This window comes from Eptatretus burgeri, chromosome 10 (assembly GCF_056783735.1).
Source record: "Eptatretus burgeri isolate ZD-2024b chromosome 10, Ebu_testis_v1, whole genome shotgun sequence".
NCBI lineage: Eukaryota > Metazoa > Chordata > Myxini > Myxiniformes > Myxinidae > Eptatretus > Eptatretus burgeri.
Window position 1 is genome coordinate 27,632,468 of NC_140970.1, and position 26,410 is coordinate 27,658,877.

Below are 26,410 nucleotides of genomic sequence, written 5' to 3' on the forward strand. Positions count from 1 at the left end.
CATGGTATATTATCAAACATCTCCTCAAGCACTCACCAACACCTCCAATGCACCCATCACAATGGTACATCACTCATCAATCTAAAGCCGTGATGCTCGCCACACTTGTGCACTTCAAGTGCAACAACCTCCTCTAACACCCCTGATGCACCTATCGTGATGTTTTGTCACTCATCAAGCTGGAGGCAGGATGCTTGCTAGATTTGTGTACAGTACTTTTTTTGGTATTTTTAAATTTCTCTTCAATCAGCTGTTGGAGGTCTTCTTTGCTCTTCCTCGCTCTGTCACCACATGCAGAAGATTGATTAAGGACATGGTAAAAGCAGCTCGCATGTGATTAAAACAAAAGGAAATTGAGCAAATTTCTGCCTCATCTGATGGCTGACAGGTTATAAAGGCTCGTTTGGGGGTGATGATGTGGTTTTTGAACATTGTTTCAAAATATACAAAGGAAGAAAGTAAGGACATGCTTTGTAATGATAAAAGGAACATGAACACAGGAGAATGCCATTTGGCCTATCATGCTTGTGTTGGTTACTTCAATACCACGTGAATCCAATATGTGTATTTATCAATTCCGTGGAAGGGGTGGTGAGGATATCAGTGGAGGTGGTTACAGGGTCATCACCAGGGTAGTTTATTCTCAAAAACCTATCTCATAATTTGCTTGTGGGGGAGGGAGCAAGGGGGCTTTATTGGAGGGGGTATGGTTATAGGGTGAGTAATGAACAAACATTGACAGCAAATTTGCCTTTGGACAAGACACTCACAGACATCACAATCATGACACAGTGATACAATCACCAATCGATACCTCAGCTCTCCTCTCGATACCTTTCATGCCAATAGCCATATACCTCTCGATCCCCAATGCCTGTAGGTATCGAGGGAACTCAAATTTAAAACGAATCTACTGTTTTCTGCTGCCACTACCTTTCCATGGAGACCATTCCATGCATTTATGACTGTTGTATTCACCATTCAGGAGAGGATATCAAACTAACGTCTTCATTTATCACCCTTCCTCACTCATCTTTTTTTCCAGCTCACACTGCAGACATGATCCAGCCAGCCCTGAGCCAACTTCAGCCCACACTGGAGGACTTCATGGATACAATGGATCCCCTACAAGGCAAATCTTATGAGACTCTCCTCCTCCCACCTTGTCTTAATAACTTCCTGTGACATTTCCTCCTTGCTTCATGTCCTTTTTTTTTTTTCTTGTTCTTCTTTTCTTATTCTTCCCTTTTGCCTCCTACCCTCTTTTTAATATGTTCCTCTTTCTTTATATATACTATAATTTCCTCCTTCATTCTCCCCCTCACAAACATGCGTTTTCCTTCAGTATAATCTGAATAATTAACATATCCAGTGCCTTCCATAAGTATTGGAACAGTGGAGTGAAATGTGTTATTATTGCTATACTAGCATAACCTGCGCTCTGCGTGACATGTTGGGGTGGGTGTGTTTGAGAAAGGAACTGATGCAGAGTATCAGTAGTAATTTTACTTTAATGTAGTAAGTGGAATATGATTTCACTGTTTCAGAACCATTTTATTTACTTTTTTGTACCATGCACCTCATATGGTCTTTGAGATAATGTAAGCCGAATATCACGTTACTCGAGCGCAGAACAAAGTCGAAGATAGCGCGACACGAAACCACAAACTTGGAAATAATATATAAGATACTCAATAAATTTGGATTTGAGATGAAAATATGAATATGAGGCAAGAGTACAGAAGATCAGCTTTTATTGCTTGGTATTTATCTGCATATATATGTTTTACCTTTGTAGAACAATAACACTTTTTATGTTCAGTCCCCCAATTTTAGGTAAGCATAAGTGTTGTAACAAATGACTGACAGTTGTTTCTTGTTGCATTGATTGTTCACATGTAAAAGAGCTGTGAATGTTCAGTCTTAGTTTTTGGATTTGCTTCTGCCTTTGGAGTCAGGAGGCATAAACCACCACGAAGACTAGAGAACTGTCGATGAAAGAAAAGCAAGCAACTTGGAAGCTGAAAGGACAGAATAATTAAATTGGAACCATAGCACAAAAATTGGGCACAGCGAATACAACAGTTTGGAATATCTTGAAAGACAAAGAAACCACTAGTGTGCTTGGCAACAGACAATGGCCACGTCAGCCAAGGAAAACGACTGCAGTTGATGACAGAAAAATCATGAGAGCTGCGAATAAAAACCCAAAGTCAACTGTTCGTGACGTCACCAACAACCTCTGGAGTGCAGGGGTGAAAGTATCTCGATATACCATTCGCAGAAGGCTTCAATAACAGAATTATGTTATAATGACTGCACAGCAAGATGCAATCCTCTCACCAGCACCAAAAATAGAAATGCCTGATTAGAATTTGCCAAGAAGTACAGAGGTGAGCCAGTAGAGTTCTGGAACAAAGATTTCATGGACAGATGACACAAAGATAAACCTTTTACCAAAGCTATGGGAAAGTGTGGAGAAACGAAGGAACAGCATGTGATCCAAAGTATACTACCTCATCCGTGAAGCATGGTGGAGGTAGCGTCATGGCTTTGGCTTGCACGGCTGCCTCTGGAACTGGCTCACTAATCTTTATTGATGATGTTACTAATGATGGCAGCAGCAGAATGAATTTGGAAGTGTACAGAAACATTTTATCTGCCGAGGTACAAGGAAATGCCTCCAAACTCATTGGGCGGTGCTTCCCCATGCGGCAAGACTCTGTCAACACAACCAAGGAGCTAATCGGGCAAAAAAGTGGGAGGCTGTCAACTGGCCAAGTCAATCTCCTGATTTAAATCCAATGGAGCAAGCATTTCACTGGCTGAAGAGGAGACTAAAGTCATAAACTCCCCAAAACAAACAAACAACTGAAATTGGCTGCAGTAAAGGCTTGGCAAAGCATCTCAAAGGAAGATAACAAGAGTTTGTTGATGCCACTGGGTCAAAGGCTCAGCACAGTTATTTCATGCAAGGGATATGCAACTAAATACGATTATACTACTTTAATTTACTTTAAGTTGATCTGTTCTTGTGCTTGTGCTTACTCAAAATGTGGGGACTGAACATAAAAAGTACTATTGTTCTACAATGGTAATCAAAATAAAGACCAACTACTGCACCGTAGTCCCGAGAAGGAAGCCACACACACACACACACACACACACACACACACACACACACACACACACACACACACACACACACACACACACACACACACACACACACACACACACACACACACACACACACACACACACACACACACACACACACACACACGGGTCCTTCCCGAATGCCCGTTCCGAAGGCCGCCGGGCACAGATGACTCCACACACCGGCAAGTAGCAAGGCAACGACGAACGCTGATTGGCACGGCCAATCCGAGCAGGGTTGCACTACTTCGCGTGATACCTTACCTGTGGACGGCCGGTCAATTAGGGTCACGTGCCCTCAGCACACTGGATTACTGCCGAGTGTTACAGTGAGTGTTCGTTGGCTAACAAAGGAAATTTTTGGGGTACAACTTCCCATCTTACCACACTTGTGCACGGTGCCAAACCAATAAAGGAAAAGACAACCGAGACGGATTGGAAATTACAACAAACAATTATTTATTACAATCACACAAGCAAGCAATCATTTAAAAGCGAGTATTTATAAGCAAGAAAAAAAGGCACATAAGAGCTGATTTAACCATAACACGTCTTCTCCTTATTCAATCTTACTTGTACAAAAGACTTGGCCATCGCTCATTCGGGGGAGAAGAATAAAATGAGAACTTGAAAATAAAATGAAAGCAAAGAATGGAGAAAAGAAAAGCAGCATTTTCTTTTCTCCCTCACCTCACGCAAATGTACAAGAGAATGTGGAGGAAAATGGATGGGGAAGATGGGCAGTGGTGATGTGGCGTGAAGGGATACGCAGCTGCGTCCCCGAGGTGCCCAGACCCAGTCGGCGAGTCCTCTCCGGCATCCTAGATATGTGACTCGCCCTCCTCAGGTCCCCGTCGATGAGGTGCTGCTGTTCACCCTCCTCGTCCTTCGTGACTGACAGGATTGAGAGGGCAGGCCGACGTTCGTGGACGAAGTGTTCTTTTCCACACGGAAGCTTGACACCAACTGCTCGTGAAGCCGCCTTTTCTTCACCCCCACACGCTTTTGTTCCTTCCCTCACGAGCCTTCTCCATCTTTGAGTCTTCTGCTCATGAGCTTTTTTTGATCCGCTCGTGTGAGCCTATCCCGTTTGCTTCTGCCTTCTCTGTCTGCTTTCTTTATTCTCGTCTGCTTTCTCTTCCTGCCTTCTCTTCTCCTTCACACTGCTCTCCCCCCTCCCCCTCTCCCCCTCTCCCCCTCTCCCCCCTCTCCCCCCACTTCCCCCACTCCCCCCACTCCCCCACTCCCCCTCTCCCCCTCTCCCCCTCTCCCGCCTCTCCCCCTCTCCCGCCTCTCCCCCCTCTCCTCCTCCTCCTCCTCCTTCTCCTCCCCCTCTCCTCCCCCTCTCCTCCCCTCTCCTCCCCCTCTCCTCCCCCTCTCCTCCCCCTCTCCTCCCCTCTCCTCCTCCTCTCCCCCCTCTCCTCCCCGTTCTCCTTCCCCCCTTCTCCTTCCCCCCTCTCCTTCCCCCTCTCCTCCCCTCTTCTCTCCCTCTCACGTGCCATCCCACAGGCCAGGGATATCTTGGAGCGACTTATGATGAGGAACAATACTATACATGCTATTTCCTACACCAGTGAAAGTAACCGTATCGATGACGAATTATCTTAATAAAACCTCGACATAAAACTTTTTACAAACCACAACAAAATTATTTGCAGCCTTATCCACCTGAGCCATTATGTAGCTATCATGGAGATCCCGAATGTCTTTACAAACACTCGGCTTGTTCAACACTGGTTTAGACTGACCCAGTGAAAGCAAGCCCCGATTACTAAAAAAACTTAATCTTATTGTCCAGTTCTTTCACAACTCTGTTAAACCATAAAAAAACTTAATCTTATTGTCCAGTTCTTTCACAACTCTGTTAAACCATGCATTAAAACATGTATGCATAGAAATACCAATAAATAAAAGCTAATTTTCTTTGCTCTTGTCTCGTATTCATCTGTTGATCTCAAATCCAAATTTCTTGAGTATATAAGCCATAATAACAAATTTAATTTCACTGTTCCAATACTTATGGAGGGACTGCTCAATACAGTAAGTTGTGGACTGGTCAATGCAACAAAAATGTCGACCATGGCATTGGGAAAAATATTTAAAAAAAAAATATATATATATATATATATATATATATATATATATATATATATATATATATATATATATATATAATTAACGTCATTCTTCGACCTTGAGACAAACGCCATGACATCACTGCCACAACCCGGAAGACCAATCTCACAGCGCTATTTATGAAGATGGAATTTCAGATGCTGTCACAAGTGCATGGAAACCCACAGTCACCGACCGGTTTTGCCCTCATTCGGGTAACATTGCAATCCTCCGTACACTTGTGACTGAAAACCTTCCGGTTATAAAGCAAATACTATGCGACTCCAAACCATGAGTGGTGTAAGCGCCCGCACCGTGTCCCATACAGCCCTTGCTGCGCGATGTTGGGAGTGATGAGCGATGTCTGCCACATGGAACATTATCTCTCGCTTTACCAAACCTAATCTGGAGTCATCAATGATCTACGGTCGGCCGCAATAATTAACATCGTTCTCCGACCTTGAGACGAACGTCATAACATCACTGCCACAATGCACGTACTGTCTGCTGCTCCTGGAAGAGAAGTATGGAGATACACACAGTGCCTCAAGAAAATCCATACCACCTTTAAATTTTTTTTTATCTTTTGTTACCTTTTAGCCTGAATTAAATAGCATTAAATCAGACTATTTCCACCTTTACTTACCAAATTGCATAACCCATAAATTCTACAAATTTCGGAAAAGTGATTAAAAATGCAAAACTAGAATATCATAGTTGGATAAATGTCCACCCCCCCACCCCCACCACCCTTATTGCAATTGTAAATTATCTCGTTGAATGCGCTCGGTGATGGTCGCTGTAGGATTACCCAGAACTGCAGGGTCTGCCAGAGTGCTTAGTTCCTCAATACTGACCTAATTTACAATTGTTGTAGCAACTCTGAAGTTTCAGCTTAAATCCAGCAGAATGGTACGATCCCGGCCAAGGATGGATGTTGGCAAGCTCAAGGATGAGAGGGTAGCTGAAAAGTTTGCGAACAGGCTGAGTGGGGATTTTGGGGGTCTGGGTATTTTGGGGGATCCTGAAGAGTTGTGGAGTGCCTTCAAGACTACCGTCCTTTATGTTGCCGGGAGATGTCTTGGAACTCACCGTAGGACGAAGAAGAATTTTGTGTCTCAAGGGACACTGGATACCATTCACCCATCACAGGACCAGGCTTAATGGCAGAGCTGTGCTGTTCAGGGAGTTGAGGCATAAAACAGTGCGTGCGCTGAGGATGGACAAGCAGACCTATGTGCGAGGAATCTGTGAGGGGGTAGCGCATCACCTGTGGTCAAGTGATTCTCATCCTGCTTACAGGGGAATTCGCGCATTGCATTCCTCCAAGCCCGTCCCTCGGTGTACTGCAGTTAGAGGAGAGGGTGGTGGACTCTTGACAGAGGAGCCCAAAGTGAAGGCCCGCTGGGCCGGTTACTTTGAGCAGCTGTACCAGGCTGACAGACCAGCCATTGAGTTGGATACCACCCAGAAGGTACCCATATTTAATAAGTCAGTGAGTTCGTGAATTAGTGGTTGGAAAGAGCTTTGTATGTATGTATATACATTAGAATTAGTTGATACTCGGCCCTTCTACTCCCATGCTGCATCACACAACTAAGAAAAACTCTGAAAGCTCTTTGCTGCTTCAAACTCCAACCAACTTCCTCCACAGCTGCAGACCTTTTCAAGTAGGAAATACATGACAACGCCTACGTTACGTGCCCCCATTATTTGCTGGACCGGTTTCATTCGCCCATTGAGGAGCCGTCAGCGACAGTGCAGACAGAAGCGTGCACCACCGAGGCTGCCAATCATGCACCACTTGCAATGCCAATCACAGTCAACATATAAATCCCTTAAGCCCAATCACATCTCACCCATAATTGTTGGGAACAACCTATCAGTTCTCACTTAATCAATTATTCTGAGCTGTGCCTTGTACTTTATAATAGTCTACACTCAGCCCTTATAGTCAGAGGCTACATAAAGCATCAAGCGAAGGCTATACCAAGTTTGTGTCATTCCACCCATCTGGCCTTGGATGGAAACATTAGCACACACCTCCAAAATGAATTTTAAAAATCGTTTATGTGCATGTAATAAAGCGCACAAGTGAAGCCACACTTCCGCACTTCCAACCTCAGGGCACTAACGATTGCCGTAGCACACCATCAACACATGACTGTTACTGAACCTTATTTGGCCATGCTTGAACCTTACCCAACATTTCTCAGCTGCTGTTGCTAAAAATGTACAATTTAAAAAGAAAAAAAACTTGTTTTAACTGAACATCAGTTCTCATAGAATTTCAGAACAAGCTGTGATGTTAATTTAATGAACGCACTCACATCTTCACACACTTTTCCGGCCCCTCGTTAAACACCATGCCCATTGACATTCATTTTCCCGGGCATGTGTGCTGCTCTGCCACGTGTCATTTGACGCTCATTTTCAGTGTAGTTCGTGTTTTTTTTCATCCACACCATCGTGTTTTGGGGTTCACCATGCTTATCTATAAGCCAAACCACGTTGCTTTGCTTGTTTTGATGAATATGCTTTCGAAGACACGGACGGCATACCTGCTGTCCCCAGATTGTTGAGAATTATATGATTCTTTACCGGCTTGATGGATTGAAAATGTTTGTGTTGTTCATTACAATGAACTGTTTTTATTAGCCGTTAATAGACTGGTTTGTAAAAGTGTTAATTGTTATATTGCATGCTTGTTTTGAGACTTGTGACATTTAATATTCCAGCATATTCATCATCTTTCCTCTTCCAATCGTATGACTTATCATCTTTCATCTTACCAACTCTCCCTAAATATATTGTTCTCGGTTCTATTTTTGTTGCTGCTATTTTATCCAGCAATATATTTTTTATTGTAATGTTTCACACAGAATTTCTATCAAATGGAAGGTTCTTTATCCCTGCTCTTCCTATGACCCATCCTACGCAAATTTCTGGAGAACCACAGGTATAACTACAAATAACGTTTCTTACCTTTTACCCCGTTGTTTTTACACAGCCCTCCTTAAATCTTCACTTTTCATCAACTTTTCGTCCACTTTTCCCATCCGTGACCTCCCCCATCCTTGCAACCCCCTTCGCCCATGCCCTCCCTCCCCTGTTAGCCAGCCCATCCGCGCCCTCTCCCACCTCGTCGGCCAGCCCGTGGGAGGGAGGGAGGGAGGGGGGGAGAAGGGGAAGCAAGAAGGAGAGAGGGAACGAGAGAGGAGGGAAAGACAGAGGGAGAGAGCAGGGACAGACAAACAGAGGGAGGGGGGAGGGAGAGGATTCTGGCAGATGTGACGCCCACTTTAACATCTGAGAGAGAGAACACACACACACACACATTGATTAACTACCCTACTTGTGAAATATTGGGATGACAGTTTATCGCTTCTTCTGGAATCGAACCGAGGCTAAATAGCTTAGAGTGTGCGTGCGTACCTCTCGGCTCTCCTGCCGTGATGTGGCGATTTATTGCTTTCTATAACCCTCGTAATTATCGAATTTATTTTCCTTCCTAACTCTGGTATCGAACCACGATATCGCCATTGAAGCTTGAAGAGCGCGTACCAAGTGGCTTCACCAAGCACTCCACAAAACAGTTAAAGAAACTTTTTAAAATGAAACATTTAATTTATTTGTACATATCTATCTTTACCGAAGTGACGGGTCATTAAATGAAAGATCGTACAAAAATGGCAAACTTGGTGTAAAATAAAATTGCACATTTTCTGCGAGCTTGCTAATGCTCGATCCATCGCAGAACCACGTGGGGCCAACACAGGGGAGTGGCCCCTGAACTTTGTTCAAGTTGATCGATGTATAGCACTCGCCAAGTGGCTTCAGCACTCAAGGAAGCATTCCAACGAAACGGTTGATGAGGAACGGCTGGCTTGGCAAGCGATTTGCGATTGCCGATTCATCATATTAAACACCTCTCAGAGATGCCCAAATTATCAAACTATGTCCGAATTAGGCAAATGAACACTTTTATTTTTAGCAGTCGGAACTTCTGCAAAGTTCAATTCTAGAGCTTAAATTTTGAAATTTGGCTTAAAGAGATTCTAGATGTTATGGCATGTGCGGAAATTAAATAATGCCATGAACGCTGGCGTCTACTTGCGTTTCTAAGCATTGCAATGTATCTAGCGATTCGTAGGTATGATTATATTATCAGGCATTCAATATGTGAGGAAAGTGGGGAAAACAAAAAAAATACTTCATTGTTAAGTTGTTGCGGCCTATTCCAAGTCAAGGCATTGTTGAGCAGGCGAGGTAACCGAGAATGTACTTTAAGACCCCATCCACGGAGAGCAAGGTGGCCGAGGATGTGCCGGATAAAGGAAATAATTAAATAAGGCCGTTAATTATCTTCAAAAGGAGTGTTGTAATTAACTCAAACACCCAATTTTCACTCGTGCATCCCCTTGGAAGTTCCCTTTGTATGCAAGCAAAGTTTCAGGCCATTGGGTTTCATGGTTTTGGAGTTATGGAGGAGAGACACACACTGACACTCCAACGCATTCTGACATTTATTAGTCTCGATCTTGCTCATCCATTATTTAGGTGGTCAATGGGCCACAGACTGCTGCAGAAATTCCTGAAACTAATAAATTAACCTGGGTTACATGCATGAAGCAAAAACCTGTTGACTGCTTGTGTGCATAGATATTATATCATGGTTATATAGCTCGGATAATTCCAATTGCATTGGGCCACAAGCCGACACCAGAGGCTTGAAGCCAATGCACATTCACAAAATGGTGGACGCATGATTTATTTTTTTCAAGTTACAGTTGTGGGTGGAGTCAGGCCAACTGTCAAACCAATGGAACGAAGGCAGTCTGTCCACACATACATGCATACATAGTCCAAAAATACATTGGCGTTTACAAACACTGTATTCGATTTTTCACCTTTTTTCCTCCCTCATTCCACTTCTTTATCTGTGCATGCTTTACTGCTCTTGTGTTGTCCCCCTTTCTCCATCAGGCAAACCTGATACCAACGGAAGAAGTTTGTCCACTTTCACCTGGTGCCATGCTGCCTCCCAGTGTTGCCATCTCCTCGAGCATTCGCCTTATCTCACCTGATCCTACCTTTGTTTCTGAATCCTCTGCGCAGCAACAACTGCCTTCAGACTCAGGTCTATCTTCTCTGCAATCGGCACAGACTTCAAGTCTGTCACGGCCATCCACTTCAGATGTGGACCTAGACATATTGTCCCAATCCAGACCTGCTGATGTTCAAGCCTCAGCTGATCTAGAGCCTTCGCTCTCTTGTTTTGCTGCTGGACTAATCCCTCCATCACCAACTCGGTCCTCTTCCCTTCAAAGGCCATCCTTTTCTATGCACACCTCACTTGGACAAGCTAACAAAGTCCACGCCTCGCCTCGACTTGTGCCATCCACTCGGCCCTCGTCAAACAAAACCACCACTGTGCCACTGGGTCCTCCAACTCAACCCTCAACTAAACTTGGGCCATCCCTTTCTGCTCGGGTATCACGTACTTTACCCCAGACCACTCAAAGTCCAAATTTAGGCCAAACCACTCCAAAATTGATTCCATCGCTTTCATCACAGGCCAACGCGGCCTTAACCATGAGTTCACCGGGCCAAACTAAAGGAAGCCATGCTCTGAACTTTCCAACTCCACACATTGCCCAAAACATAATGGGATTGCCTGATTCTAGCGGCTTTCCGCTTGTTCAGTTGCCCCCACCACTGGCTCCTCGACCAGCTGGGTCAGAAGCCAGCCTTGTGAATCCAAAAGCCGCAGCAACTGCGCCAACTGTGACATTTGCCAGAGCGACAGCAAAGGGTCAACTGCGGCTGGTGCCGTCCGGCCCAGTCGGAGGTTGGAGTGGAGGGCAAGAGGGTCAACAGGGCAGCGCCCTTATTGAAAGTGGATGTGTGGGAGGAGGCACCGGTGGGAGTGCTGTTGCATTGGCAATGGGGGAACAGGCAATGAGCCCAGCTCTGTTCAGCCTGCTGACCCAAGGTATGTATTTTGTAAGATACAATTGGTTATGTGATTTTGATTGTACATGTTGTAATGACTAATGAGCACTAATTGTAGCCACAGGGCTTTCATTCCTGCAGTTCTTCATCGATTCCCTTTCGTGCGACACACAATGATGCTTTGTGTGACCAAATCCTGAAGAACTTTTTACTCTTTTAGCTTCTTTATTTCGATGCATATTTTGTTGAGACTAATGAGACTGCGATGCATACCCGTGGAATACAATTAACACTTCCTGTCCCATTGTGGAGGAAATATCACTTGTTATTTCATAGTTTCGTTTTGCGTCCTTTTTTAAAATTTTTTGACTTGAACAAGATGATTCGTTTTCAGTTTTCACGTTGATGTAAAGCCTCTTTTCTTTTCTTTTTATCATTAACCTCGATGCTTTGAGGACTTGTACATGGATTGCGTGAAGGGCAAACACACGGGCTTATCCACACTGTCCAGTTATTTTTTTTTAAAAGTTGTCTCTAGAATTTAATTGTATGAATACCTTGGATCTGTTCGGACAACTTGCAGTTACGGTTCATGATTGTTGACGTGGCAAAAGTTGTGCTTGCCATTTTTAGTGGCAGTGAGCAAGGTGCGAGCACAGATGGTCCTTTCGGCAATATGTCAGATTTATTTTGGGATTGCAAGGAAAAGAAATGTTTTGATGTTCATCTCAGGTGGTCGACTTCCACACTGTATGGAAGGGAGATGCAAAGTGAATAGGATCCATCGAGTTGCCCCCACGGCTGGTTCCTTGATCAGCCGGGCCAGAAGCCAGCCTTGTTAATCCAAAATCTGCAGCAACTAATTCGATTACTCCCCATGTTTCTTGAGATGTACTGGGATTTGTTGGAAAGGCCTGATTCCAGCACCAAGGCTGGAGTGAACGAGGGCGACGTAGTCGTATTGGCTGCACCGTTCATCTATTATTGAGGAGATTTGTGTGTTCTGAAAATAGAATGCATTTGAGGCCTATTGTGTTCTTGATCGAGCATCAAATTTGAGTGCTCACATCGATGGTCTGAGTGCAAGTCCATGTTAAGCAAAAAGGCTTCCAAAACTGTGTTCACGAGCACTTCGTACCAGATTGTAATCAGGCTCACCCCAGTTCATGTTTGCCCGAACTACTATACAATTTTGCGTGCGCGTGTGTGTGCTCTTAGGATGGCTTTTGGTGGGTTTTGGAAATCAGCATTGATATTAATACTGCAATATTGTGAATGCTTTGTACCGCAGGTCAGTTGTTGGGCCAGCCATTTGGAAAGCTTGTTTTAGCCCAATTACCTGCCAGCCAATCTGTGGTGATGCCAACCTGTGCCTTACCTGCGGTATGCCATTCTTCATCTCTCTGCTTCTTTCTCTCCACAGCACACACCATTCTATTTATACCAACCCCTTCCATTCTTTTTCTATACCCTTCCAACTTTTAATTGTAGCAACTAAAAGTTGTTCGTTCGTGTACCTGTCAAAACATAAATTGATTGATTGTCAAACCAGAAGTCAGTTGAGTGTGGTCCAAACTTTGTTTTATGAACATGAAGAGCAAAAAGCAACACAAATACATCAACACGGCATTCAGGTCAAGTCAGGTATGGGAGCATGCGCCGCAGCAGCGCGTCGCTGCATCCACTTTCTGCCGGTACTCCAGGGGCCTCCGTCTGGCCCATCCCCGTCCCCTTGAGATGCTGATCAACACTGCATTGTTGAAAGCAAAAGGTGACTGGCCCTTCCTTGCCAACTTTTTTTTTCTTAGTTACAGGAGCGAGGCTCATGGAAGAGCAAGGTAGAACTGACCACAACTGACTGTGGAACAAAATCAAGGGAATGAACGACCAGGAAAAGAGATTTGAGGAAGGAAGGAAACACAAGTGAGCAATTAAGATGGTTGAGTCAGGAAAGGTTAACGAGGAACATCATGGGTCAATATTGGGGATGATGAGAGATGGCAGTGCACTGCTTTCTTGAAGCTCTGGTGGGAACAGTGCGATCGAGCAGCCTTTGGAAGGTGGTTCCATAGACGTGAGATGTGAGGAATAAAAGAGTTGGTTGTGCAGTCAGTCCGGATTATGGAAGTTTAACCAGGCCGGGGGTTACTTCCGAGAAGAATGCATGCATCCTGGAGTAAACGAGGAGGGTCAGAAGATGGAGAGCAGAGGGAGCAATTTCGAAAAAATATAGTCGGAGCAAACAGAGAGATGAACCTGCCCACGAGGAAAGCAACAGAGCCTGTGCTTCAGCCTCACCACAAAAGATTCCAATAACGTTGAGAGCTTTAGATTCCACAGAATCCAGAAGAGGCAGACATGATGCTGGGGTATTAGCCTATAGCAGAGAGCAGTACTCCATTGAGCTATGGGCAAAGGCCTTGTTGACCTTGAGTCGCTATAATTTTCCAAGAAAAGACTTGGAGCGACAGAGGATGCCCAGTCTGTGGCTGGTTTTCGAGGCCAGCTTTCCTATGTGGTTTTTTCCAGGAAAGGTCATGGCTGATGATGAGGCCGAGAAGTTCAAGAGACTAAACCTCTTCCAGTGGATGACCAAAGAAATAGGTGGGTTTGTTTGGTGGTCAGTCCTTCCAGAGCAAAAGGGTGAGATTGTGAAGATTGTGAGATTTTTTAAATTTTTTTTCCAGGATTTAAGATATTCCATTTGTCTCTGCGGTATAATGGCTGGAGCGTCTGCTCTGATTGTGGGAGGTCGGTGGTTCAAACTTTGGCCAAGTTGTGCCAAAGACATCAAAATGGTACTTGTAGATTCCTTGCTTGACGCTCGGCATTCAAAGAATAGAGCGTGGAAAAAAGCCAAAGGTTAGCATCCATGGGGAGAAGGAAATTCCTCCTTGATTGCCCACTGAGTGTGGAGAGAAAAGCGATGTTGTGAAGATGTTGCTGGTACCCAGATTGCTCTGGGGAGTGACGTCACTTCCCACAATCTGAGTGGCTGTGTTTGTGTTAAAGTCCATTCAGATGATGTCACTTATCTGTCTGCATGTGAGCATGATTTGTTGCAGCTCTGCCATGAGCCTTGGAGCCTGTAAAACAGCGACAAGCATATCAGACGAGTGCGTAATAACTTCCAGATCGAGAGAGAGTGACAGACAGACAGACAGCTGCTGTTTGTCTCGCAGAGGGAACGGAGTACGACGACAAAATATGGAGTCATCTGCCAAAAGGAAGAGAGGGTTTTTCAGATCAGGCAGGCTTTCAATGTAGTTGAGGAACAAGATTGGGCCCAAAACACTGCCTTGAGGAACTCGGGTCTCCACTGGGAGAAGGGAGGAAATGGTTCCAATGATGGTAACACATTTATTGTGTGAGTGGAAAACATCAGGAATCCAAGAATGAAGGTGGCCTTCTATGCCGCATTATATATATATATATATATATATATATATATATATATATATATATATATATATATATATATATATATATATATATATATATCATAAGCACTTTATCCAATGCCGTATCAGGAAACTGTGAGAATTTGATCATAAACATGAGATGGTTCCATGTCAAGAAACTGCTAGAATTTACTCAAATGTCATTTTTCTCAAAGCTATAAAACCTAATTTATTCTATCAACACTTGTCACATTTCACTTTACTCTACATTTACTCATAACACTCGCATCTATATCCTCAACAAAACAAGCATCCATTCTTAAACCCTAAATAATGAGTCAATCAATTCCAAAGCAACTTGAAGCACACCAGCATTAAACAGTCAACAGAATATCAATACACTGCTCAACGAAATGGTTCATAAAGAATGTTACTGCCAAATGTGTGCCCCCGCACCCCCCGGTCCCATTCTACTTCCAGGGCCTTGGAGATTTACCAGGGAGGGTTTTGCTGTCATCCTCTCCTGCATCTTCACAAAGCATGGCATCTTCTCCTGCTATCGCTACACAGATCCCCTCGCTCACTGTCAGGAGACAGGAGCTGAAGAGTGAGCCAACACTGCAAGGTGGCTTAGGTATGACTGCATGGTTGATGGTACATCCTATGGGTTGTACTATTTTCTTCTTGAAAATTTAATTTTATTGAATTAAATCGTTTTATTTGAAAGAAAATAACAAAAAGAATTTTAAAGCTTTCTTGTGCGAGGGCATTTTTAAAATTGTTTTTTTTTTTATTTCGATATCAGGTCATGACGTACCACATGTCAGTTATCATGTAACGCCTGTAATCCTGCTTCATGGCATTGTGACATGGATTCTCCCTCGGCTCGGTGTGAGGAGTAACCGTGTACTGTTAGTGTAATGCCAGATGTACAACTGCTACTACGATGGTGGTTGGTTTGTGTGCGGGCATCTCCCATTCCCTTTACCTGGCAGAGGTGCTTTGATTTTGGAAAATGATGTCCACTGCTTACGTGAATTGGAGCACAGTTTAAAGATAAAAGGGCAAAATGAGAGGCAAATTTGATAAAATCATCCAGAATTACTGCTCATGTCCAGTTTTTCGTTCCTCTTTTTTTTCCCCGCCTGCAGAACCAACTTCTACATTCTCTTCAATCTCGTTCTTCCCTGCAGGTCTATAAAACAGCTGTTCACCACCATCTTAGATCGTTTCCAATCCAAAGCCATGATCTTTTCCACCCCCGTTAACTTTCCTCAATCCCATCTATTTCCGAGTTTCCACATTTTCCTTCCTAAGCATTTGTTTCTGCATCCATCGTATCGACCCCGTGCATCCTCCCCTACCCCCCCCCATTCTTCCCCACATCCCTTATTTATCCAAGTCTCCCTCTCTGTGTCCCTCAACCCTGCTGTTGGAATGTTCCCCCCTCCCCCCCACAACCCTCTTTCTGCTGTTCCTTTTGTCCTGTTACATCCTGATCCATTCTCTGTTCTAGCTCCCCCACGAGCCTCGTCTTTGTATTAAAAAATAAGGTGTATTTGAAAAGATAGTGGTGGCATCTTCTTTTTGGCATAAACACTGTGATGAAATGTCCCATAATGAAATTGATGACGCTTAAGTACAATTCTGATAGAAATGTGAGTAGTTTCTTTCATCTTATAGTCTGTCCAGTCTGATGCTGAAGTTTCTACACACTGAATGTTTGTTGTATTTTTCCTCTGCCTGGTACAAGTTTATATCATTGAGCGAGAGAGACCGAGTTTTGCACACTTTCCTGTGTCGAGTTGTGATTGCCATGAACTATTTTTATGAAAGTATAATCTTGAATTTAATGAGCAAATTGTGGGATGTATGTTTGGAGGTAACATAGCAAGGTGAGATGGTGGGCATTTGTCCGACAGGCATCATTCCAAATGGTGTTGACAAATAGATGTTGGTTTGTGAACACTGAAAGTTTGTGAGTGTAAGAAGTTGTATGGAATGTTCATTTTGAAACATAGTTGTTTTGTACAGTGAGTGTTGCATTTGTTCTGATGTCACTAAGTAAAAAAAAAAATCCCCCACTTGTTAACCACTCCTAGAGCGCCAACACTCGGGCTCGAGTCCTCCGCCAGCCTTTACACCCTTTATCCCTGTGGACTCTTCTCCAAATGTTTCCCTTGACTGGAGTAAGCCAGAACCACCATGCAAGGCAAGCCGATCAACTTTTGATTGGTCTTAACTCCCCTTCTATCGGTGCATCCATTGTGGTTTACTCGGACTTCTGTTAGCCATTGGGGTTAGCATTTTGCATTTTGTGCCGGATGTGGTGCAGGAGAGCGGGCGTTTGGTGCCTGTTACAGCTGAACAAAAACGGCGGCTAAACATCCATAAGGGGTTCAGTACTTTGCAGAACCTGGTTCCTGTGTTGCACGCCCATCCGAACATGAAGGTGAGGGCGAATGAAAAACATTTCCCTTCCCCAAGAGACTGAAGGTGAACCTGCACCTCTGATATTTTTGTGGTTCTGCAGGTGAGCAAGGCGACCATGTTGTCTAAAGCAGCCGAATACATCTCAAAGCTACAGGCGGAACGCCAGGCTCAAGCTGAAGAAGCCGCTCGGTTACGACAGCAGGCTGCAGCCTTCAACCTGGAAATTAGGTATCTGCACCTTGCACTCTGACATTTAAAATTGCTCATGGCTTCGGCCTGGCATGAAACTGGCCAATAAATGTCCTCGATGCATATGAACGTTGTTTCGGTCAACTTTCCCACACTGCTACCCACCTTCCCAGCCAATGTCAAGCCGCCCTTCCAGCAGGAGGGGTGCCTTTGGCGGGCCGTCGCCGTGCGAGTCGAATGAGACAGCTTTTGGACGACTACGTCCGCTCTCGTACCCAGCAGACCTGGCAGTTCTGGCTTGTATCCTCCACCTGTTCGGTGTTTGCCCACCTCTTTTTTACAATAAGCTTGAAAACCACACACCATTTCTCTTATTTGCTTGATACATATCCTTGACCATTTTTTTTGCCAGTTTTCAGTATTGTTGTGCCCTCTTTTTGACTCCTTTGTGGAGGCCTTTTCTGGGGTTCGTCCCCATGAGATCACATCTGTCGCATTTACCTGGTTGGAAACTCACTGCTCCTTACCCTGCCTGAGGCCAAGTATGTGGGGGTGGGGTGTGCAGCAGTGCATGTTTTGATTTGATTTGTAATGGGGGGAGGTGATTGATACCTTTTTTTAAATTATTATTTATTTATTTTTAAATCAGGGGTTTCTTCATATTTGTCATCGCTTTTTCTCCAAGCAAAATGGTACAAAGTGTGAGAGAAGTCAATTGGGTCTATTGCTCTGACAAAGCACTACCGCTAAACGTCAGCTTCTTCCTTCCCACAGCAGTTAGCATACCATGATGAACGTTCTGTTGATTCCAACCACTGGGCTATCCAACAGAAGCTTTGAGAAAAACTTGTTTCCAATTCAGCTTCCATTGAACAGATATTGGTATTTGGCCTCGCATAATGTGGAAAACTGACATTAGCACCAAATGTGAACTGCTCTTTCTTGAAAGATTACTCGAGTTCACGTAATGCATTTTTCCTTGGATAATGACCGTTTCCTTCGAGGCTGATATATGATTACAAATATCTGCTAAATGGGGACTCTTTCAGCTTTATAATGGCTTGTTCAACAAGACAGAGTTGGTGCTAAGCTTCAGAAAGTTGGTTGTTGCAGACGAAGGAATGTAACATTTGGGGCTGGGTGTTAAGGAAATGAGACTGGTTTCTACGGATGTGATTTACAGTAGACTAGATAAAAACCTTAAGTCCTCCCCTCTCGCCCTTTCTCGTAGTGGTGATGAACTCTCTCCGTGTGCTCAGCACGTCAACCTCGATCCTTTCTGAGCCGGAATTGCTTTCTGAGCAAGCCCTGCGGGCAGTTGGTACAGTGCGGCATTCCCATTCCTGACAAAATGAGCCTTTTGCTGTTACACAGGTGCAATCTACTCATCGCCGCGACTTCGGCCTTAACATTGACACAAAGTGCAAATGCTTCTACGGACTGAGCGAACACTCCACGAGATTAAATGTCTCCACAGCAACGATCTTCTGAGAAACTGGAGGATTTGTTAACTCGACTTTGATACGAGATGGTTTTGGATTATCACCATCGACAAACGCTCAATCGCTGATGGATGGAAGAATGAGACCGGGCTGGCCCAGTCTACGGGCCCCTGGAACGTTCCTTGAAAAGACTCCTGCATGCTGGGTGGTTACGCTCATTTAAAATGATTGCGAGTTGTGAATGAGGTTGGAAAGGGATAATGGGGGGGTTCATCCTTCTTTCCAATACCACCTCTCTTAATGTCTTACAAACACAATGGGGAGATGCTGATATTGATCGCATTTATTTGTACCTCTCACACACACTATTGGCCCACCCCTGTGGGTTTCCTGTTGAGCTCTCTGCTGTGAAAGCAGCTTTTCGCTGCTGCTGCTGCTGCTTCTTTGGTGCTACCAACATTCTCTCCAATTGTTGCCTCATTTACCAATTTAAAATGATGCAATAAAACTAGGGGCAGTATGTTGTCCTTGCGTTATCCCCACGCTTTTTGAAAAGAAAAAGGAAAAAAAACGGGGGTCAGGTCAGGTATGGGAGCATGCGCCAGAGCAGCGCGTCGCTGCGTCCACTTTCTGCCGGTATTCCAGGGGCCTCCGTCTGGCCATCCCCCAGGCAGATGCCTAGCCCATCCCCATCTCCTTGAGATGCCGATCAACCTGCTGCAACCACGAGGCATGTGGTCGGCCCATTGGCCGCCTCCACTCAGGAGACTCCCTCGCTGAGAGAATCTGGTGAGCAGGATCAGCGTCAGGAAAACAAACGACATGTCCATACAGCCGCAGCTGACGCACATGGGCTATGCAGGTAACAAATCTCATTTGAGTCTCTCTCTGCAACCGTTCGTTGGACACAAAGTCCGACCAGCGATAGCCAAGAATTCTCCGAAGAGACCTGGTACCAAAGGAATCAAGTCCCCGTCTCACATCCTTGGTCAGAGTCCAAGTCTCCCATCCATAGAGCAAGACTGGAAGCACCAAGGACCTGAAGACTCGGACTTTCGTCCTCCCGCACAGGTACCGGCAGCGCCACACCCCATTATCCAGTGAATACATGACTCCCCAGGCCCGACCCAGACATCTATTGACCTCTGACTCACAGGCAGCAGATATATGAATATCACTGCCAAGGTAAGTGAATCTCTCCACGACCTCAACATGCTCACCACAAACAGGCACAGACAGGACAGCAGCATCCAAGATGTCATTGAAAGCCTGGATCTTAGTTTTGACCCAGGAAACCCATAATCGCAGCGGCTCCAACTCCTCATTCAGCACCTCGAGGGCCCCCGAAAGGATATCTAAAGTCTCCGCAAAGATGACTGCATCATCTGCAAAATCAAGGTCAGAGATCTTGACATTCCCAAACGATGCACCGCAGCTTGATCTTTCTGACATCCTCCCTAAAATCCAGTCCATACAAGTGCTGAAAAGTGTGGGGGCCAGTACACACCCCAGATTAACTCCAGTAACAACTGGAAATAAGTCAGAGATGGTACCACCACATCTCACAGCACTCTCAGTACCAGAGTAGAGTTCAGACATCAAATCGATCAGTTTTGGTGGCACCCCACGAAGACCTAGAATCCTCCAGAGGGCATCCCGATTCACTGAATCAAACGCTTTACAGAGATCAACATAGGCTACAAGCAGCCCCTGCTGAAACTCTCGTCTGCGTTCGGTGAGGACCCAAAGAGCAAGGATACGGTCAATCGTTGACCTCTTTGGTGTTAAGCCTGACTGCTCTGGACGCTGGTGCTCAAGTAAATGGTGGCGAACGCAATCAAGAATTATCTGAGCAAAGACCTTGCACGGCACTGAAAGCAGCATCACCCCTCAGTAGTTGTTGCAGTCTTGGCGATCACCCTTCCTTTCCCAGAGAGGGACAACAAGGCCCCTCTTCCAGTCAGTTGGGATGATGCCTGTGTTCCAGGCAGAGCACAGAACTGCATGCAATGACACGAGTGCAGCATTTCCACCAGCCTTGAGAAGTTCAGCATGGATGCCACAGATCCCTGGAGCTTTACCCCATTTCAATCGGTTCACCGCAGCCTGTATTTCCACAAGCGAAGGTGGACCACAGTTGATGGGAGGATCAGCAACAGGGATTGTAACACACCTGATGTCCAACTCGACAGCTGGTGGATCAGCCTGGAACAACCGCTCAAATTAACCGGCCCAGCGGGCCTTCACTTCGGACTCTTCTGTCAAGAGCCTACCACTCTCTGCTCTAACTGCAGTACACCGAGGGATGGCCTTGGATGAACGCAATGCGCGAATTCCCCTGTAAGCGGGACGAGAATCACCTGACCACAGGTGATGCTCTACCCCCTCACAGATTCCTCGCACATAGGCCTCCTTGTCCACCCTCAGTGCACGTACAGTTTTACGCCTCAGCTCCCTGAACAGCTCAGCTCTGCCATTCAGCCTGGCCCTGCGACTGGTCAATGGTATCCAATGTCCCTTGAGAGACAAAATTCTTCTTTGCCCTACGGTGAGTTCGAAGACATCCACCGGCAACATCAAGGATGATGGTCTTGAAGGCACTCCACAACTCTTCAGGACCTCCCAAAGCACCCAAACCCCCAAATCTCTACTCAACTTGTTCACAAACTCCTCAGCTACCCTCTCATTCTTGAGCTTGCCAACATCCAGCCGAGGCTGGGATGGTACCATTCTCCTTGATTTAAGGTGCAAATTCAGAGTTGCAACAACAAGCCAGTGGTCAGTATTGAGGAACTGAGCACTCTGGCAGACCCTGCAGTTCTGGATCATCCTCCAGCAACCATCAATGAGCACATGGTCAATCTCCTTTGCCACACCACCAGCGTTGGAATACCAAGTCTAGCTATGAGCTTGTGGGCGCTGAAACCATGAACCGGCCACCCTAAGTCGATGACTTCTTGCAAAGTCAAGGAACTTCGTGCTATTCTAGTTCATAGTTCCTGACCCATGGGGACCAACACACACCTCATAACCATCCCTATCAGTTCCAGTCGATGCATTGAAATCCCGCCTGGGGCACTGATCAACCACAGACTCGAGCGTGACGTAGAATGCATCCTTCACGGTGAGATCACTCGCCTCAGTCGGAGCATAAACAGAGACCAGGGAAATGACACCTCAGGAGTGACGAATCCTTAATCTCATAATACGCTCGTTGACCAGTGTTACCTCAATTAACATTGGGGTCAGCTTATTGGGCACAGCTACAGCAACTCCTTGGGAATTGTAACCATCAGAGCGACCAGACCAATCGGAGGTGTAACCACCCACCATGATCTCGCCGCAATCTGGTCTCTGAACCTCAGAGAGTGCTACAATACCGATGTCCAAACGCTTGAGCTCAGATGATAACAGAGACAGGTGATCATCCTCTCTTAGGGATAGGACATTCCAGGCATCCACCCAAAGGGACCGCCTCAGGTTAACCCAAGGAGACCACCGTCTGGTGGACGACGCCTCAGCACCACTCCGACACACTCTCCTGCAATCTGACCCAGGAATGTTACCCCGTGGTTTCCCTCCTATCATCAAAGATTGGGGGCCCCGACGGCTTTGCTCCAATCCCGTCATCCGGTGAGCTGCCCTGCGAAGGGAAGCTGCACAGGAGGTACTCCCATGGAGTGGGTTTTCAGATTTCTTTGCGTTGTTGTGTTTTTCGGAATGAAGGGTTTTACCGTGGCTGGAGTGCAAATCCTGCCACCAACCTCCGAATAAGAAGTAACCCAACTGCAAGAGGACATCCGCAGACACAGGTGGGTACTAGATATGGATGGCCGTTAGCTCACAAGGAGTTCCTCCGCCCTTTGACAGGTTTTATTTTTAATCCTGCTGGGTGTCCATATCCAAACATCCTCTTCTCCAAAAAACCTGGTGGGGAGACGGTTTAGTCACCGACAACCCGACCATGGAACAGGTAAGTACAGGTTTACATGATACCTGAAGTAAGTCACAGATCTAATCTGGCCTGGCCTGACTAAAGGGGGGAATTGTAATTTGCTTCATCTGTCTGCCTGTCCATCAATCTGTCAAGCTATCTCCTAATAAGCAGTTGTGCAGAAATTCACCAAACTTGGTAATTATGATCACCAAACCACATGGCATGAAGGTGCAAGAACAATATCATTTTTGGCCCTGCCACCTGGGGTGGGGTCAAAAGTTCAAATTCTGACAAATATAATTACAGGCACATTTTAAAACTTTTTTGGTGAAACTTTATTTTTGTGTACAGTCAACATTGGGGGATGCATGAAATATGTCATCATTTTTTGGATTTGACCCCCGTTCATGCTCCAGGGATGTGGACTGGGGGTCACAGGTCAAAACAAACAAAAAAACACTTTAAATCAAAATTTGACATTCGGTCAGTCCTGGTGGGACTTTTTGCCATCTTTCAACTCTGCTTGAGGTGGGAAGCGTGGGGATTTGCGTTGATGCGCCATTGACTTCGCTCTTGTTACCTCTGCCACCGAAGGTGAAGGAGGTTATGTTTTCACCCCCTTCTGTCTGTGTACAGGATATCTCAAAAAGTTGTGGACGGATCCGGATGAAATTTTGTGGATGGGTTCGGATGAAATTTTGTGACAAGGACGAACTGATTGGATTTTGGTGAACATCTGGATCCGGATCCGACAACGAGAATTTTTTAATTGATCCTTCACCATTGAGAGATAGTGCCAAAAACCACATACTACTGCATAGCATGATATTTCAAAACTGTAACGGACCCGATATGTTCTCATGGATCAGACATGACATGGCGGAGGTATGCGCTCTTCCGATTGCCCTTCTTGTTGCGTTTGTGGTGAGTCAAGCATAATGGCTGTAAAAGGTGTCTGGCCAGAGAATTAGCATGTCTTCTCCAAGTGTCTACAATCTTCCTCCTGAGAGTTCAAAGTGCTTGTACCAGATGCTGCAAGGTAAACAGGAGGGAGAAATGGAGGGAACTTGGTAAGAATCCAAGTGTTGCACAATGTGCCTTGTGTTGTAAGGTTGAACAAACAGGTTTTAAATGTTCTCACCCTTCATCGTCTTGAACAAATCACCATGTCATTTTGACATTTTTCCTTGATGGTTACCTCTTGACCCCCCCATTGATTGGTTCTCACTCAGTCTAGTTCGCACTGGCTTCATCCCTTCACAGGTTCATCCCTTCACTTCATCCCTTCATCCCCTCACTCCCCACCATTGCCCCCACCTCCCACTCCCCCTCTCACTCCCCGCTACTTCCCTCCCCTCCCCCACTCCCGCCACTTCCCTCCCTCCCCACTCCCCTTCCCACCCCCTACTCCTAAACTCCCCACCCCTTACTCCTCACTCCCTCCCCACTCCTTACTCCCCACTCCCCCTTGACACCCCTCCCCCACTCCTTACTCCCCACTCCTTACTCCCCCACTCCTTACTCCCCCACTCCTTACTCCCCACCCTCCCCACCCACTCCCCCCACTCCCCACCCAGTCTCCCCCACTCCCCCACAGTCTCCCCCCCATTCCCCCCACTCCCCCACCCAGTCTCCCCCCACTCCCCCACCCAGTCTCCCCCACTCCCCCAGCCAGTCTCCCCCCACTCCCCACCCAGTCTCCCCCACTCCCCCACCCAGTCTCCCCCCACTCCCCCACCCAGTCTCCCCCCACTCCCCTACCCAGTCTCCCCCACTCCCCTACCCAGTCTCCCCCACTCCCCCACCCAGTCTCCCCCACTCCCCCACCCAGTCTCCCCCACTCCCCCACCCAGTCTCCCCCTCTCCACTCAATCCTCACTCCCCCACTCACTCCTCTCCCCCCACTAATTCCCTCTCCCCATCCCCCCTCACTCCCCACCCACCCTCACTCCCCCACCCACCTTCACTCCCCCACTCACTCCCCCACCCACCTCACTCCCCCACTCACTCCCCCCACCCACCTCACTCCCCCACTCACTCCCCCCACCCACCTCACTCCTCCACTCACTCCTCCACCCACCTCACTCCCCCACCCACCTCACTCCCCACCCACCTCACTCCCCACTCACTCCCCCACCCACCTCACTCCCCCACTCACTCCCCCACCCACCCGCTCACCCACTCACTCCCCCACCCACCTCACTTCCCCCACCCACTCCCCCCACCCACCTCACTTCCCCCACCCACCTCACTCCCCCACACCTCACTCCCCCCCACACTCCCACCCACACTTCTCCCACCCACACTCACTTCCCCCACCCACCTCACTCCCCCACACTTCCCCCACTCTCCCCTCCCCACTCCCCGCCACTTCCCCCACCTCACCTCCCCCCACTCCCCCACCCACCCCACTCCCACTCACTCCCCTCCCCACTCCCACCCACACTCACTTCCCCCACCCACCTCACTCCCCCACACCTCACTCCCCCACACTCCCACCCACACTCACTTCTCCCACCCACACTCACTTCCCCCACCCACCTCACTCCCCCACACCTCACTCCCCCACACCTCACTCCCCCACACCTCACTCCCCCACACCTCACTCCCCCACACCTCACTCCCCCCACACTCCCACCCACACTCACTTCTCCCACCCACACTCACTTCCCCCACCCACCTCCCACTCCCCCACCCCTCACTCCCCCCACACCTCACTCCCCCCCACACCTCACTCCCCCCACCCACCTCACTCCCCCACTCACTCCCCCCATCCACCTCACTCCCCCACTCACTCCCCCACCCACCTCACTCCCCCACACCTCACTCCCCCACCCACCTCACCCCCCACTCACTCCCCCCACCCACCTCACTCCCCCACTCACTCCCCCCCACACCTCACTCCCCCCACTCCCCCACACCTCACTCCCCTACCCACCTCACTCCCCCCCACTCCCCACCCACCTCACTCCCCCCACCCACTCTCCCCCCACTCCCCCACCCAGTCTCCCCCACTCCCCCACCCAGTCTCCCCCCCACTCCCCCACCCAGTCTCCCCCACTCCCCCACCCAGTCTCCCCCCACTCCCCCACCCAGTCTCCCCCCACACTTCCCCCACTCTCCCCCCACACTTCCCCCACTCTCCCCTCCCCACTCCCCGCCACTTCCCCACCCACTCCCTCCCCACCTCACTCCCCCCCCACTCCCCCACCCACCTCACTCCCACTCCCCACTCCCACCCACACTCACTTCCCCCACCCCTCACTCCCCCCACACTCCCCACCCACACTTCTCCCACCCACACTCACTTCCCCCACCCACCTCACTCCCCCCACACTTCCCCCACTCTCCTCTCCCCACTCCCCGCCACTTCCCCCACCTCACTCCCCCCACTCCCCCACCCACCTCACTCCCACTCACTCCCCCCCACTCCCCCACCCACCTCACTCCCACTCACTCCCCTCCCCACTCCCACCCACACTCACTTCCCCCACCCACCTCACTCCCCACACCTCACTCCCCCCACCTCACTCCCCCCACCCCCCCTCCCCCCCCACCTCACTCCCCCCACACCTCACTCCCCCCCACACCTCACTCCCCCCCACACCTCACTCCCCCCACTCCCCCACACCTCACTCCCCCACCCACCTCACTCCCCCCACTCCCCCCACCCCACCTCACTCCCCCCACCCACTCTCCCCCCACTCCCCCACCCAGTCTCCCCCCCACTCCCCCACCCAGTCTCCCCCACCCCCACCCAGTCTCCCCCACTCCCCCAC

General features: G+C 47.5%; 2 protein-coding genes across 5 annotated transcripts in view; one reads left to right on the forward strand and one right to left on the reverse strand.

Moving 5' to 3' along the window:
- The window catches only part of MLXIPL (MLX interacting protein like), a 38,072-nt gene extending 18,858 nt beyond the window's left edge, over positions 1 to 19,214 (forward strand). The window contains exons 7-18 of one of the 2 annotated variants that reach the window (XM_085897552.1): positions 1,046 to 1,132; positions 8,157 to 8,233; positions 10,261 to 11,269; positions 12,521 to 12,612; positions 15,111 to 15,264; positions 15,782 to 15,823; positions 16,733 to 16,842; positions 16,966 to 17,082; positions 17,164 to 17,291; positions 17,426 to 17,552; positions 17,665 to 17,794; positions 18,484 to 19,214. In XM_085897552.1, the coding sequence (XP_085753678.1) occupies positions 1,046 to 1,132; positions 8,157 to 8,233; positions 10,261 to 11,269; positions 12,521 to 12,612; positions 15,111 to 15,264; positions 15,782 to 15,823; positions 16,733 to 16,842; positions 16,966 to 17,082; positions 17,164 to 17,291; positions 17,426 to 17,552; positions 17,665 to 17,794; positions 18,484 to 18,599 (2,189 nt within the window). In that variant the 3' untranslated portion in view covers positions 18,600 to 19,214. The remainder of the gene's footprint in view (positions 1 to 1,045; positions 1,133 to 8,156; positions 8,234 to 10,260; positions 11,270 to 12,520; positions 12,613 to 15,110; positions 15,265 to 15,781; positions 15,824 to 16,732; positions 16,843 to 16,965; positions 17,083 to 17,163; positions 17,292 to 17,425; positions 17,553 to 17,664; positions 17,795 to 18,483) is intronic. The other variant, XM_085897553.1, reaches the window with a different exon arrangement.
- A 3,728-nt stretch (positions 19,215 to 22,942) lies between these two features.
- The window catches only part of POLD4 (DNA polymerase delta 4, accessory subunit), a 16,902-nt gene continuing 13,434 nt past the window's right edge, over positions 22,943 to 26,410 (reverse strand). For all 3 annotated transcript variants that reach the window (XM_085897556.1, XM_085897558.1, XM_085897557.1), the window contains one exon: positions 22,943 to 23,663. In XM_085897556.1, coding sequence (XP_085753682.1) covers positions 23,621 to 23,663 — 43 coding nt within the window. In that variant the 3' untranslated portion in view covers positions 22,943 to 23,620. The remainder of the gene's footprint in view (positions 23,664 to 26,410) is intronic.